Genomic DNA, 15,262 nt, shown 5'->3' on the forward strand with positions numbered 1-15,262 from the left:
TGTGATAAGACTATTACAGTGTAAATAAAAATTCTTCTACCCATGATTATAATAGTTTGCATAAAAGGTAAAATAGGTATAATGTTGAAAGAAGCTGGTTACAGACCTCTACAAATGAATCTGATGGATATTGGTGACATCCTTGTCTTTGACCTGTCAAATACCTACTCTCCTCTTATATTAGAAGCTAATGAAAACCTGGGAGGTAATCAGAGTTTTATTATATTAGGGTTCTCCCACTTCCCTGTTTTAGGCATGAGCCTTCTAGAAAGCCAAGCCCTATCTGTCCTCCTTTGACAGTTCAAAATTACTTTGTTTCATTCTTCTTTTCTTATCAGAATTTCTATTTCCCCTCTTAAGTATAATATTTAATATAGTAGGATTTCACCAGTTTCTCTTTGGTGTAATTTAGCATAAATGGCTAATGACTGGGGCATTGAGGTAGTGGTGGTCATGGTGGTTGATAAGGGAAAAGATGGGAATCTGTACAGGTAGATTCTAATGCACACTAAAGTTTGGGAGCCACTTATGTTGGTAACTAATCATTGGAGTCACCTGAGGTGCTTATTCAATATACCTAAAGCTGGACATCACCCTCAATAGACTCTCATTTAATGACTCTGAGGTGGAACTCTAGCTTGTATATTTTGAAAATGATCCCTAAGTGATTGTGATATATATCTTCATTGAGACTGGCACCAGGGAGCCATCTTTCTTTATTAGATTTAACTCTTACCTATCACCGGTTTTTTCTAATTAATGTTTCCTCATTTAAACCTAAAAGGAAAAATCTTAAGAGTTGGGTTTTAATTTTCCATGATTATCATTGTAAATTTTAATCTGTTAGTGTACTTCAGCTATGAACCAATTACTTAAAGGTTCACTAAGATAATATTTCAGTTGAAATTACACTTGCAATTTGAGTGATAATCAGCCCATACTTACTATTTGGATTTACATTATTTGTCCCCAAGAAGTAACTCAGCTCCATTTAGAAGTGACTTCCTTCATTCCACAGCTCAACTATACCAAATCCCTTCTCTCTAAGCAAAAAAGAAAATATGAAGTATTGCATCTATCATACTATAGAATGATAGTTCCATGCAAGTATATGATCTGTCAGCCTACTTTGACCACTTCTTCCATTCTTCATTCATTAGTCAATTACTGAGTGCCTATACTGTGTCAGGCACCATGCTGGTATGTACAGATAAATGAGACAATTACCCAAATCCTCAAAGAGCTCATAATCTACTGGAACAGAGGCTGCATTCAGAAGCACATTAGCATGGAGTAAGTGCCATATCCTATAACAGAGATAACTTTTACCTAATTTATGAGTATGTCGTATATTATTAATTTTTAAAAATTTAATCTCTGGTTTTAGCTTTTTAAACCTGGCCCAAATGTACTTATTTCCAGAAGTTAAACTTCTTTTTCTCTGAACACATTTAATATTTTTAAAACACTATTCTTAACTGGACAATAGAACTATAGAAAAAAAAAACTACTCAAGCAATATTTAATTTTTAAACATTTTAAAATTAAAATGTTTAATAGATTTAATAAATAGTACATTGGTTTTAATATTTAAGGCAATATTTTTCTGTATTTCAGTATTTATTATATTTCTATTTTAAAATAGAAATGAATCATTATGAAATGGTTATACTTGCCAAATAAACTTATTTAAAATGTTCAATTTTGGTAATACTAAGGAACAGCAGTGAGAGAACATTTTATATAAATTAAACTGTTGGGGAGGATGTAGCTCACTGGGAACTTTATGCCATGATGGTAACAGTATTTGGAACAGCTACTTTGGAAAACAATCTGGCAGTAGCAAGGAGTCCATTCTGAGTTATCAGTTCCACTCCTAGATATGTGCCCTAGAGAAACTTTTGCACATGTACAAGGATATCCAAGGCAAGATTTTTAAAAACAGCAAAAAGTTAGAAATCACCTAAATGTCCCTTTACTGGAAAATGGATAAATCATTATAAGCCATATAATGCAATACCATGCAGCAATTAAAATGAATAAAATATAGCTGTACTTACCAACCTAGATAATTCTGAAAGCACATTGCAGAAGTCAGTGTGCAGTGTGATACCATTTATATAAAGTTTAAAAGGAGGATAAAGAAAAGTATACATTGTTCTGTACATTCCAGATGTATACAAAGAAGAGTATACATCTGGATATGTTTAGATGTAAACATTTAAACAAATGCATGAGAAAGATGAAAAAAGAAAGACAAGAGTGATTACCTTTGAGAATGAGGAAAAATACAATTGGGGAGGAATATATAGGGGGCTTCAACTGGATCTGAAAGAGATTACGATATAGGAAATTTGGATGTTCAGTAAATGAGCATTTATTTTCTCTATGCTTGAAATATTTAATAATACAAGTGTTTCTTTACAGTGCAAGAATTTGCTTATTACCTGTAGGAGTAGCTCTTTAATGTTTAAATGTTAGGCAGGAGACACTTCTAAGGTTCCACTAGAGCTTGGCTTACCTTCAGTTGATATTCTTTTTGTCATTCTCTTAATTTCACCTTCCTGTTAAAATAGAAACTAGTTTGGGGCATGAGTTCTACAAGATTAGAAACACCTGCTGCTTGATCACCATTCTTTGACTAGTTTTTAAAATTTAAATGAAATAATTTAAACATGAAGTGAAAATTGCCAACTTAGAAAGCTCTTGTCATTGACTTTCTTTAGAAAGTTAAATTTCATTCATATTTTGTAATCAGTGTTGGGCTGTTGTAGTTATTATGTTTATGCTTATACTATTGCTGGTATAGCTTCTTAAATAAATCATAAGGCTTCATTTATCTTAGTCCTCATTTATTCATAGTCAGAGATTCTGATATTTTATATAAATGAAATTTGGAGATAATGAATCATACTCCATAAAATGGCAAAATTCTAGAAAGTCATTTTTGAAAGATATCGTTTTATCTTAACTTTTATCTTCCGGGCTTGCTTAGTGGTACATACTTTAATCTTGTTTAATGATTCAGGGTTGTCTTCCATGTAAACATTGACTTTTGTAGAGTAGCAGCTCTCAAAAGCTAGAGAGGGCAGTATAGGATTGTTTGCCCATCATCCAGCTGGTCTCAAAACAAGACATTGAAATCTTTATCCTGTTAGCTGTCATGTTGTTTACATGGTAGTGTATCTGGTTCTTACAATTTTTTTTTTAAATCTTATTGCATCTAGCAGTCTGTGGGCCAAGGTAGCTGTTTAGAAAAGTGCATAAAATGAAAATAAACAAATTTAGTTTACAAACAAGCTTTATGTTTATATTTCAGTGACATCTACTTTTGCTAAGTTTAAAAAAAAATTGTTTTTTATTCATTTTCTTCCAGTTGAGTGGTTGCAAATAAGTGAGATGTTATTGTTAGCTAAAATAAACCCTTTGAAGGAGAGAGCACTGGTCTAATTTATTTCAAGACTAGCATACCCATTCAGAAAGGTAGTAATAACTCAAGACACTGCTAGGGAGAATGAACTGTTTTCCTCAGAACTCTTTTTAGAAAAAAAAAAGTTTTAAAACTATTTATAATAAAATGTGAATGAAAAATGGTTGTGAGGACTTTTCTTTGGCATTGGATACCCCATGAAGGTTTCTATACATTTTTTAAGAGATGGGGAGACCAGCCTGGTCTTGAACTCTTAAGCTCAAGAGATCGATCTTCCCACCTCAGCCTCCGAAGTAGCTGTCTATACATCTTTTAAAAATTTCATTATGAAAAGTTTTTAAGACCTAGAAAAAAGTTTAAAAAATACTACCATCAAGTTTAAGAAACAAGCATTATCAAATCAGGAGAAACCCTCAGTACATCCTCCTTAATTGCATCCCGTCCTATACATCTTTAAATATACAGCCTTTTTCTGTTTTTTATTTTTAATGAATCTATTAAAACTTAAAGTAGCTTTTTAGGTAAACAAACCTCTTATGGTAATGAAATTATATATCCCCAAGGGCCATGAACACTACTTTGTGTTATCTGTATTAGGAATTATTAAATTGTTATTTATAATAGCATTATTTCTTTATTTTAACATTTAGTTTCTATGCCTTTGCATATGTCAACCTGGGTTATAATGAAGAACATTGTTGCTAAAAATGGATTTTCCGGATTATTTTCAGGTAAAAATACTTGCTTTACCAAATCATTGAATAGAATGATTACTTTTAAACCTATCACCTTCTAAAATTAACTTATAGGAGGAAGTTATAGGTAACATAGTGTGTTTATTTTCTCCTAAATATCTGTATTATAAATTAAAATAAACGTTAAGTAACAGATTTCCTATCAGTAAGATAAAAATTTCTCTATAATGTAATATGGATTGAAGTGAGGTTGTTGGAGGTGCACAGTCTTTTCTACCAATTTATGGATTTTAACATATTCATTTAATTTGAACATTATCAGAATAAAGCCAAAAAATTATATTTTTAAAAATAAGGTAAGAAAAAAATATTTGTTTTGATTATTCCTATTCTTTTTTCAGGCCTAATTCCTCGCTTAATTAAAATTGCTCCTGCTTGTGCCATTATGATCAGTACATACGAATTTGGAAAGGCTTTTTTCCAGAAACAAAATGTTCGAAGGCAGCAGTACTAGTGATGCTGTTTCAACTTGAAACAACAACTATAACCAAAGAAGATGGAGACTCTTAGGCAAGAATGTTTTTCACCATTATTCTCTTACAATGATTTTAAGTCTTTCTTTCCTATAATTTAAATAAATGATTTCAGCTCTACCTCTAAACCATAATTTTAAAATAAATTTTATCCTATTTTTGGTGATACAGAAAAAAATATTCTAGAAATCACCACCATTGAGCATTCTTGTAAAAATAAGACAAATTACTCCTTAGCATCAAAAGCAATCTCTGCGAGTTTAATATTATATGTTTCAGTGTAACATCATCTTATTGGGAGTGTGTCGGATACACAAGAACTTTTTGAATTGTGTGCTGAATGATGTACGTAGTCTAGAAAAAAGCCCAAGTCTTGTGCACATTTAAATCATGTACATAGGTATTTCTGTATTTCAGTAAAGTAGGTAAGGCAGTCGTTAAATAGCATTGTTGACATTGACCAAATATTGCCTGTTTCCTTTAATTCAAATGCATTAGGTTCCCGCCTCCCTGTCCCTCCCTGCCATGTTGCTGTTTTAAGGCTTCACATGTATTAAGATTTCTTTGATCAAAATTGTGGCTGTTCTCCTTATGAACCATAATATAATCATTTGTGTGCTGTACATTGTGCCATTTTTGATGACTAAATGTCTATATTTCTGCTGTTCCTGTAAGAGAGGGAGTTTTTTACTGATAGTAGCAAATGTTCACTTCAGCCAAACTTGGGTGTTCAGTGGTAAATTACATAGTATTTAGACTGGTAAAAATAGTTTGCACACAGGAATAGCCTCTGATTTTTAGCCATCTTGTAATCCAAGTATCATTGTTCACGGAATTCTCTAGGTCATTTTTATTGTCTTGTTCTAACAAGACATTATTGCTACAATAATAGTTACAAAATATTTCTAAAATATCCTTTGATTTTTACACTAAGTATGGTAGAGTAAGAGGCTAAACAAGAAGCTGTTTCCTTGAAGACATTGCTTTCAGTCACCGTACATGTCTAAATACTTTAGCTTATCATTCATTGTATGTAGGAATGAGATAAGAAAGGATATGATGGCAGGAAAAGAAATGCTGTCATTTTTTATACTTTAGTTTTATTGTCTTAGGATCTATATCCTTTAAAAAGAAAACAGCACTTTATTGCAGTCTTTATTTTAGGAAAATGTGAAGCATTTTTTTTCCTCTCCTAAAATGAATAGATGACAAGTCTTTAGTGCTGGTAGAGGAACTAATTGATTTTGTACTATAGTAGGAAAGTGTAACACCAGAAATAAAGTATATAGGGTTTGCATGTAATCTTCTGTTTATTTTATCCTATGTTGATTTACCTTAAATTTGCAACATATCTACATAAATATTCATGACTTTCTTATATTTCATTAAAATGTTTATGCCTTCTTAAAATCACTGTGCTTCTAAATATTTTTATATAAAATCATTGTATAATGCTGTACTGTGATATATATATATGAAAGTTTATCTTGAACAGTGCTAACAATATTAAATTTAAATTTATCTTAGTTTTGCTATGCTTATGGATAATTCATAGAAAAAAAGCAGAAAAACTTAATACTGTTCCCAAAAGGCAGTTACATATTTCAGTTTAATATCACCTATAAGTATGAGAAAGGTTTCCATGTCTCCTACCCCACACTGCACTTAGGAAAATTCTTACTTATGAATAAAGTAATATAAGTAAATCTAAATGCCTAGTAGTTTTTCTAACACATACTACATGCAATGTATCTGGATGAAAAGAAGGCTGAATTGAAGCTTTCTTTATACTTAAGAGGTAAAGAAACAATACTTTTAGAATTCTGAACCAAAAAGGGTTCAGAATTTTGCCATAATAACTTAATTTGTATTAAAATAGTACCTAGAAAAATTCAGTCCATGGAATAGCTAAAATTTTAAAATTTTAATTTGCTTCCAGAGTTCTGTCTGATAAAATAATTGAACCATAATTGGCACGATGAATATTCCCAGGTTTTACGTCAGTATTCAAATTTAACTCAGCCATATGGGCTTTCCAGACTTTTCAATACATATGTTGCAGGAATTGCAATATTTGTAAACATGCGCCACAACAGTGTTCTTGGTGATGTTTCTCAAACAGCTTTTATTCTATTAACGTTACATTTTCTAACATAAACATTTAGTTGATTAAATGTAAAATTTTAAGAAGGAACATCTTTAATTTTAAATATTAGATGATTGCAACCTTTAATGTAGTACATATTTGACTTTTTTAAAAAAGGCAATTTTTTTTCTTCTTTTTCTAGGAAAACTATTCACGATGGTTATTTAACTGCATGTGTTTTTTAAAATTTTCCCTCTTGGAACAACACCTACTGGGGTCTGTCAAAGGGTGGAGAGTGGGAGGTGGGAGAGGGACAGGAAAAATAACTAATGGGTACTAGGCTTAATACCTGGGTGATGAAATAATCTGTACAATAAACCCCCATGACACACAACGTTACCTATATACAAACCTGCACATGTACCCCGAACTTAAAATTAAAAACAAATTCTTCCCTCTTTTTGTCTTGGGCACAAGTGTTTGGGGTGTGGACAAGTTTATTGTATCCCTTTTGAATTTTCTTCTAAGATGAACTTTTCAAATAAAAGATTACTGCTTTTATATTTTAATCTGTCAGCATTTATTGGGACATTTTTTGTAGTAGGCAGTATAAAAAAAGCACTGGAGACAAGACATTTCAGATATTGTTACTGGCCACAGGAGGTTTCAGAGCTATGACTGATTGCTAGAAGCATGCAAAGGGAGTCATGGGAAATATGGGGAGTTGTTCACTCAGCCTGGGGGCAGAGAAGCGGAGTGGTCAGGAAACCTAAGAGTTGGACTGACAGGCAATCCAATTAGTAAATAAGCAGGGAAGTGGGAGTCTCAGTAAGGCAGTGGAATTTAGTCCATATGGCTTGAACAAAATGTATACATGGAAATGTAGTAAGAGATCAGACTGGAAATGTAGTCAAAGGCCTTGTGTGCTAAAGGAGGAACAAGAAGGCCATGGGAAGCCTAGGAAAAAAATTCCGGCACAGTTGTAACAGTTAGACTTGGGTTTTGGAAAGATAACTAGCAGTATGGAAAATGGGGCTTATGATAAGGTGATCTGTGTTAGAAATCTAAAAGTTTTGGTTTGTATTAAAATATACTTTTTAAATGTACCATAATGAAAAAGAGGTAATTTTATCTTCCCTTTCCTTTCATCAGTTAAAACGACAAATGCTAAAACCAAATCGAAGCTGCTTTGCTTTCAGAAGAGCAGAATGAACCACAGTCTCGTGATGCTTAAGCAGTAATCCAATATGTTTAGCAAAATCTGGACATTTCATCTAATGACAGGAACTTTAACAAATCAGTTTGCTAAGTTGTAAATTTGGGACACATTTATAACCACTTAAAAACTGTATGTAAATCTAATGATTTAACAACTAACTTATGATTTACTTTTTCTGCCAATCATAATTAGTAGCTTGCATTTGGCCTTTATCTCTTTAGAACTTTTATATGTGATTTTATTTAATGCTTACATCATCCTGATGCCATCTCATAGGTGCCAAGAAGATAGTGATGATTCTTACAAAGAAAGCAAACATGACTATTTTATAATTAAATCAGTAACACTGCCAGAACCACTACTAAACTGTACTGATTCAATAGATGTGTATTCTAAAGCATATCATGTTACTTTTTAAAAATAGGATATTTAACTTGACGTGAGTTGGAATAAGGATTTCTCCGATTCCATTTTCATGTTAGTATTTTAGGTGTGAAACAATATATATTTACCACATTTGCTGAAACAAAAGTTTAGTGTGCAAGTTAAATCAGTTAACTTTTTGTCAAGCAAAATAAGACCACCAATGCATAGTACAAAATGTTTAATATACATGCAACAAGTATAGTATGCATCAAGGCAACAGAATACACATGGAAATATTGGCGTATAATTCAGCATTCTTTTGGAGGCAAGAGGGGTGGGTGAACAGTAAACACTACCAAACTAAAATTAAAGATTGAGACATACATTGTTTCTTCATGCAAACAGTAACTACCTTTAGTGTGAAATGAACTGTGTAGAAACCTGATTTTATAACAGCAGATGAATTTTACACCAAGATCTCCAAGAAAGGAGGAAAAGTCATGATCCTCAGATGTAATGTTTAAATCTGCATTTAGCAGCATGTTAAGATGCACAAATTATACATTAGACAGATCTGAAAAATTTTACGATTATGGAATCTTGAATTTCCTTCTACATTATAAAAATGTATGTAAAACCATTGTTTAATTACTAAAGGATAATAAATGTTAGTTGAGAGTGGACCATGAATGATAAAGCATTTAAACATTCTGATAGTTCATAGGAAAGCAGCAATAGTGCTCAAGTCCGGGCTAAAATTTTCAAATTTCTCCTTATCCATTTCCTCACTCCCTTCTCCCAAAGTTTCCATTGTCCTATTATACCTACCTTCCATCCCCCAAGCTGATGAAAACCTGCTTTGGATACTTCACTCACAATCAGGTATATAGAATTGAGAAACTGAGAACAAAAATGTGTCATTTCTCAAGAATATTCGCATTTCTACAAGTATTAAAGCCTTAAGCTAAAGGAATAAAGCTCTGAATATGTTCTGGCACATCTAAGATAACTTATTTTAAGGGCTTCCAGGCCTTTGTCCCCGAAGTGACACTGTTTGACTGTCTTACATGTAAGACTTGCCTTGTTACTACTTACTATCTTAAATTCCAAATTATGAGACTAAGCTGTAAATTTTGCAGAAAACTACCACACTCCTACATTTCTAACACAAAGAATGAATGTGGTAACGTCGGTTCTTGACTCTTCTCAATAAACAAAAATACCATATGAAGTCCCCAATAAGTACTGTGGCCTCATCATGTAAACAATGTATAAAATTTCTTTGGCACAGCTAATCATGTTTTCCTCATATTACTTACTATAGAAAATACACGCCATACATTTTCAGTATGGTGGGATTTTTAGGAATTAATGTAGCTGTTTCAAAAATTCCAAAAGAAATAAAAGTACAGATTACAACTTTTTTTTTGTTTGTTTTAAAAAAAGAAAACTAATTTTACCTGTACATAAGTGTGGGGATTTTTTAACATTTAAATGTTTTAAAATGAGATTATTGTGTGATTAATGCTAGAGGCTATAAAACACATGACACACTTCATTGTTGCACAAACAGGAAAAAGAACCAGCACTGAATATCAGACATATATTAATCAAGTATGATAACTACCCTATTGATCCTTGTTTAAAAGCCTCTCAAATCCTTAACTGAACTTGAACTCTTTCCTGGCAAAACAATTTTTCAACGTTTGTTCTACATTTTGAAATATGTCTAGTATTTGAGGCATACTTGATCATATTTTTAAATTGATAATCTTTTAAGAAAATCTTGAAAAACAGTTTATTCATTTTACCTAAATGGCATAAAATGCTGTAAAATAATTTACCTTGTGGCACTAACAAATTAAATCAGTAACTACCAAAACAGACACATTCCTGTGGAAATTATAAAATGTTAAGTGGAATGTTGAGTTGATACCAAATGGTAAATATTGAAGAAAAACTGAATAAGCCACTGTGAGAATGCAGCTGAGAACTTTCCCCTGATATTAAAAACAAGGCATTTAAAGCATAGAACTTACGAAGAAATTAATGAAAAAATGAAATTAACTTTTTTTTTTTGAAAATCTGAGAGAATGAAAAAATACTTAGCTTAAGTCTCTGGAATAAACCTTTGAAGTCAGTCTCTGGCCACTAAGGTATATTTAAATATATAAAAATCAGCTGAACAATATGTACAATTTGCTATGAACTATTTGGTGGATCTTTGAAAGTTTTTTTGTTTTAAAGCCTATTCCTTTCTAAACTTTCTCAATGACAAATATAAGAATTTTAAAACTGAAAAATGGCGGGATCATTGTTTTTCACTCAAAATCTCTTATCTGGAGTGGATTCTCTCTAAGCAATAGACTTTCAGACATGTACCAGAACAATATAAAATTTCAAAGGTCTTCCCAGCAGTCAAACATACGTAAATTAAACATTTACAACATAAAAACTTTTGGCTTTTACATAAAAATTTTCAGGATGGAGTTAGGCCTGGACTTGTCATCTCTGTTGTAGGACTTGCAAGGTAGTCATTAGATTTTAAGCTTGTTAGAGACTTGTAACTTGCCACTGACGTTAGAGATCCACAGAGGCCAAGTAATGAGGGAGTATCTTCTTTACCTGAAAATTACAATTAAATAGCAAATAATTAATTGCCCTTCAAGAATGATACAAATAAGATCCTAAAACCATTAGAAATTTCCATAGTTTACAAGATATTGCAAATATATGTAACTATTAAGTCAAAGATCTAGATCTCAGTATCTTTGCTTTTTTGGCGGTTTCATCATCACCCTTAAACATTATAAAAGATTATTTGTGCTGCTCATAAAAGTTCTAGATATGGAAGTTTGAGATACCAAGTTTTAAAGCACCAATAAAATATTTACCTTTTTGGAGAACATGGTTATGTCAAGTTAGTAAAAATCTAAACTGAAGTAACAGTTAACAGTCCCCAGGCCACAGAAATACCAGGAAATCCGTATTTTGTTACAGCAATATATTAGAAGAAGGTGGAAGCTGGTTGGGACTGCCCCAACTCAATAGGAAGGCTTGATTTGGGGAGACTTTATTCATTTAGTAAACATTTATTCAGTATCCACTATGCATCAGGAACCTAATGTTAAGTGTTGAATTTCAGTAGACCCATGAAGGAGGAATGAGTACACCTGTTTCCATGGCTGAGGTAAAACAAGTTCTTTCCAAACTGGGTAAGTTTCAACCTGCAGTCTGCCTCAGTGTGCTGCAGTGTGATGCAAATGGCTATGTGGCTGGCTTGGGGCTATGAAAGGCTAATGACTGAATAATTAGGAGGTTTCCAAAGAAGATGGAAAACTTAGGCTTTACACAGTTATAGAAGTTAAGCTGAGCCAAATATCAGATGTTTCTGAATATTACATATTGTTTTAAACAGCCCTGTGAAATACTCTCATAGTCCTTTGTACTTACCCCACCTTATCATACTGTATGATAACTGTGGGGCAACTCCTACCTTTATTAGACTGTAATAATATCCTTGAGAAAGGATATAGACATTGTGGTGTTCATTATATCCCCAGTGCCTAGGACACAGCAGATGTTCAAGTATCTATATAATTAATGAATGATGAATCAGTGGAACTGCATTTGTACTTTTTATATTCTTTTTAAATGTGTGACTTTGGGCAAGGCATCTTCTCTGAGCCTGTTTCTTTCCTTTGAAATCGGAACAGATACCAGAAAATAACAGGCTATGCCAATTAACTTCACAGTTTTTTTGACCAGTAAAATACAGGAACATGTAGTGGTATTAGGAAAAGATATGGAACAGTAGTTGTTACATTCAGATTTAAATTGTTTATCATATTATGTTAGGATGAAAAAGTCTGTGTGTTCTAAGTATCCTTTTAATGTTTAAGCTTTGAGACTCACTTCAGGCCAAAATCACCTCTCTGGAGTTTTTGCTAAAAGCCCCAGGGGCTCAACTGCTTTGGATAGTTTCTTCAAATTTCTACTCAATTACTGACCTTGAAACTTTTTAAAAAATGTACTGCTGATTATGTATACGTGTATAACTATTTACTTAATTGTGGCAAATATATATATGTATGTGTGTGTGTGTATATATATAAAACATACAGTTTACTATTTTAGCCATTTTAAATGTAGAATTCAGTGGCATGAATTATATTCACACTATTGTGCACTCATCACCACTATTTCCAAAATTTTTCATCCCTCCAATTTTTTTCCTCAAAATATTGTTTTGTTTATGGAGGACCTTAAAATTTCTACATAGATCTGATGCTTTCTAGCACTGTCATACAAGTGATGTGTGTGTGTGACTTGAGAAATGAGAGGCATTTTGCAATTAAGATCTGTGTTCCCCTTTCTCAGAAGATAATTTACACATAATGCAACAAACAGCACCTGTCTTCTAAATTACGGTAAGAAATCTGTGCAAAATTGGGCCAACTTTCAGTTTAATATTCCTATTAAATAACAAAGGGGGACCTACCCCTGAATCTGCTTCAAAAAAGTAATGGATTTTGGGTTTTTTTTCTTTTTTACTGCAACTCAGTATGACAAATTCCTGCCTGAAGAGAGATGGCAAAAGGAGTCAGACATGTTTCCCCTTTAAAGTAGATACCCAGTCATGCACAAATCCTTCTGGGTTTGCCCCTACAATAAAGTGGAGAAGCCCAAATTTGCTGGGTTGTTTGCAAATAAAAATGAAATCTCCTAAGTAGAGTGTTGAAGCCAGGGTGGCCTTTAATATTATTAATGCCATCTAATATTATTTATTACAATTTGGATAGAAAATAAAGAGGCTAAGTTTTTTGATATCTTGAGATTTCAAACTCATTCTTATTTTACAAGTACCCAAAATAGCTGAGAGAAGAGAGTTACTCTGATTTTGCCCAAGTGTCAACAACAAAATATTTAACAATATAAACTGATAACAGTAACTAATATTTATTGATAACTACAGTCCAGGCCCTGTGTTAAGTGCTTTACATGAGTTTCTTAATCATGAAAAATCCCATGAAGATCTGTAAGTATCTTCATTTTGCAGATGGGGAGAAATATGTGGCCAAGAGGGCCATATACATAGTAAGAAGAAAGAAATGAAATCAAGTCCTCTGAATTCAGACTACCTTCTTGGTCACACTCTTGTATAGAAGGGAATCCATAAAACCTTTTACATAGGGGATTACATGTTTAGCTTGTATTTTCAATACTTGAAGGCTTTGTGAAGCGTGATTTTGAAGGATATAAATAAGAAAACGGACACAGGGAAACAAATACGAAGTCTATGGCAGTTGCCTGAACCAGTTGGTAGTAGAAGGGATACAGACAATAGAACAGACAGAGAAGTCTTAAGAAAGTCAAAGTGGTAGGATTTGGTGATAGCAAAATGTTAGGTGACAGGAGCCATGAATGACTCAGTAGGGTTTTAGACTTGCCAAGAATTCCCTTTTCAAAAAATAAAGTGGGACAACTGGATATCCATGTACGAGAGAATGAAGATGGATCCTTAGCTCACACAGTATGCAAAAATTAACTCAAAATGCATCAAAGACCTGAAAGTAAAAGAGCTAAAATGATAAAATTCTTAGAAGGTAATACAGGTATAAATCTGCATGACCTTTGATTTGGCAAAAATTTCTTAGATATGACACCAAAAGCACAAGTAACCAAAAGAAAAACTAGATAAATCGGACTTCATCAAAATTAAAAACTTTGGGTGTCAAAAGACACTAGCAAGAAAGTGAAAAGATACCAAAATCGAGAATATATTTGCAAATCACACATAAGGATCTGATATCCAGACTATACATACAGAATTACTACAACTCATCAATACAAGGGATAGCCATGTGATTTTAAAATGGTCAAAGGATTTGAATAAACATTTCTCTAAAGCTGATACATAAATGGCCAATAAGCACGTGAAAAGACTCTCAACATCATTATTCATTAGGGAAATGCAAATCAAAACCACAATCAGATATTACTTCTACCCATTGGGATGGCTATAATAAAAAAATAGACAGTAACAAGTGTTGGTAAGGATGCAGAGAAATTGAAAGCCTCATACATTGCTGATGGAACTGTAAGATGGTGCAGCCACTTTGGGAAACAGGTTGGCAGTTCCTCAAATAGTCAAACATATGATCCAGTCAATTCCATTCCTAGGTGTATATCCAAGAGAAATAGACATATGTTCATATAAAAACTTGTACATGAATCTTCATAGCAGCATTATTCATAATAGTGTATGATTCCATTATATAAAATGTTCAGAACAGACAAATCTAAAGAGACAGAAAGTAGATTAGCAGTTGCCAGGAGATAGGGAAGGGTAAATTGGAACTGAGTACTAACAGGTACAGGCCTTCTTTTGGGTGGGGAGTGATGACTGTACAAACTGTGAATGTTCTAATCACCACTGAACTGTACACTTTAAAATGGTGAATATTATGTTATATAAGTGGATTATATTTTAAAAGGAATGAAGTATTGATACAACTTGGATAGATCTCAACAGAAGTATGCTCAGTGGAAAAAGCCAATCCCAACAGTCTATATACTATATGTCTAAAATACATACATATACATATATATAGTAGTTATATATACTGTATGATTTATATAGCACTCTTGAAATGACAAAATTACAGTAATGAAGAACAAATTAAGAGTTTGCATAGATTAGGGATGGCACAGAGATAGGATAGGGCTGGAGAGTTTATGGATGTAGTTACAAAAGGGCTGCACAAGAGATCCTTGTGGTACTATTCTGTCTTGATTTGGTGGTTTGTACACAAAACTACATGTGTGCTAAAACAGCACAGAACTAACCACACTCACTATGTACATGTAAATCTGAATGAAATGAGTGGTTGGGTTAATTTCAAGATCATGGCTATGATACTGGGGTAAATT

The 15,262-nt window shown here is 32.7% G+C and overlaps 2 protein-coding genes across 5 annotated transcripts in view; one reads left to right on the forward strand and one right to left on the reverse strand.

Moving 5' to 3' along the window:
• Positions 1-6,370, forward strand: part of SLC25A40 (solute carrier family 25, member 40) — a 33,219-nt gene extending 26,849 nt beyond the window's left edge. Inside the window, exons 9-11 of the mRNA XM_011996068.1 lie at positions 3,228-3,243; positions 4,081-4,161; positions 4,527-6,370. Coding sequence (XP_011851458.1) covers positions 3,228-3,243; positions 4,081-4,161; positions 4,527-4,639 — 210 coding nt within the window. The 3' untranslated portion in view covers positions 4,640-6,370. The remainder of the gene's footprint in view (positions 1-3,227; positions 3,244-4,080; positions 4,162-4,526) is intronic.
• A 2,180-nt stretch (positions 6,371-8,550) lies between these two features.
• The window catches only part of RUNDC3B (RUN domain containing 3B), a 188,325-nt gene continuing 181,613 nt past the window's right edge, over positions 8,551-15,262 (reverse strand). For 2 of the 4 annotated variants that reach the window (XM_011996043.1, XM_011996042.1), the window contains one exon: positions 8,551-10,954. In XM_011996043.1, coding sequence (XP_011851433.1) covers positions 10,809-10,954 — 146 coding nt within the window. In that variant the 3' untranslated portion in view covers positions 8,551-10,808. The remainder of the gene's footprint in view (positions 10,955-15,262) is intronic. The other 2 variants (XM_011996041.1, XM_011996039.1) reach the window with 2 other exon arrangements.

Source organism: Mandrillus leucophaeus, unplaced genomic scaffold, assembly GCF_000951045.1.
Source record: "Mandrillus leucophaeus isolate KB7577 unplaced genomic scaffold, Mleu.le_1.0 Scaffold50, whole genome shotgun sequence".
NCBI classification, from domain to species: Eukaryota; Metazoa; Chordata; class Mammalia; order Primates; family Cercopithecidae; genus Mandrillus; species Mandrillus leucophaeus.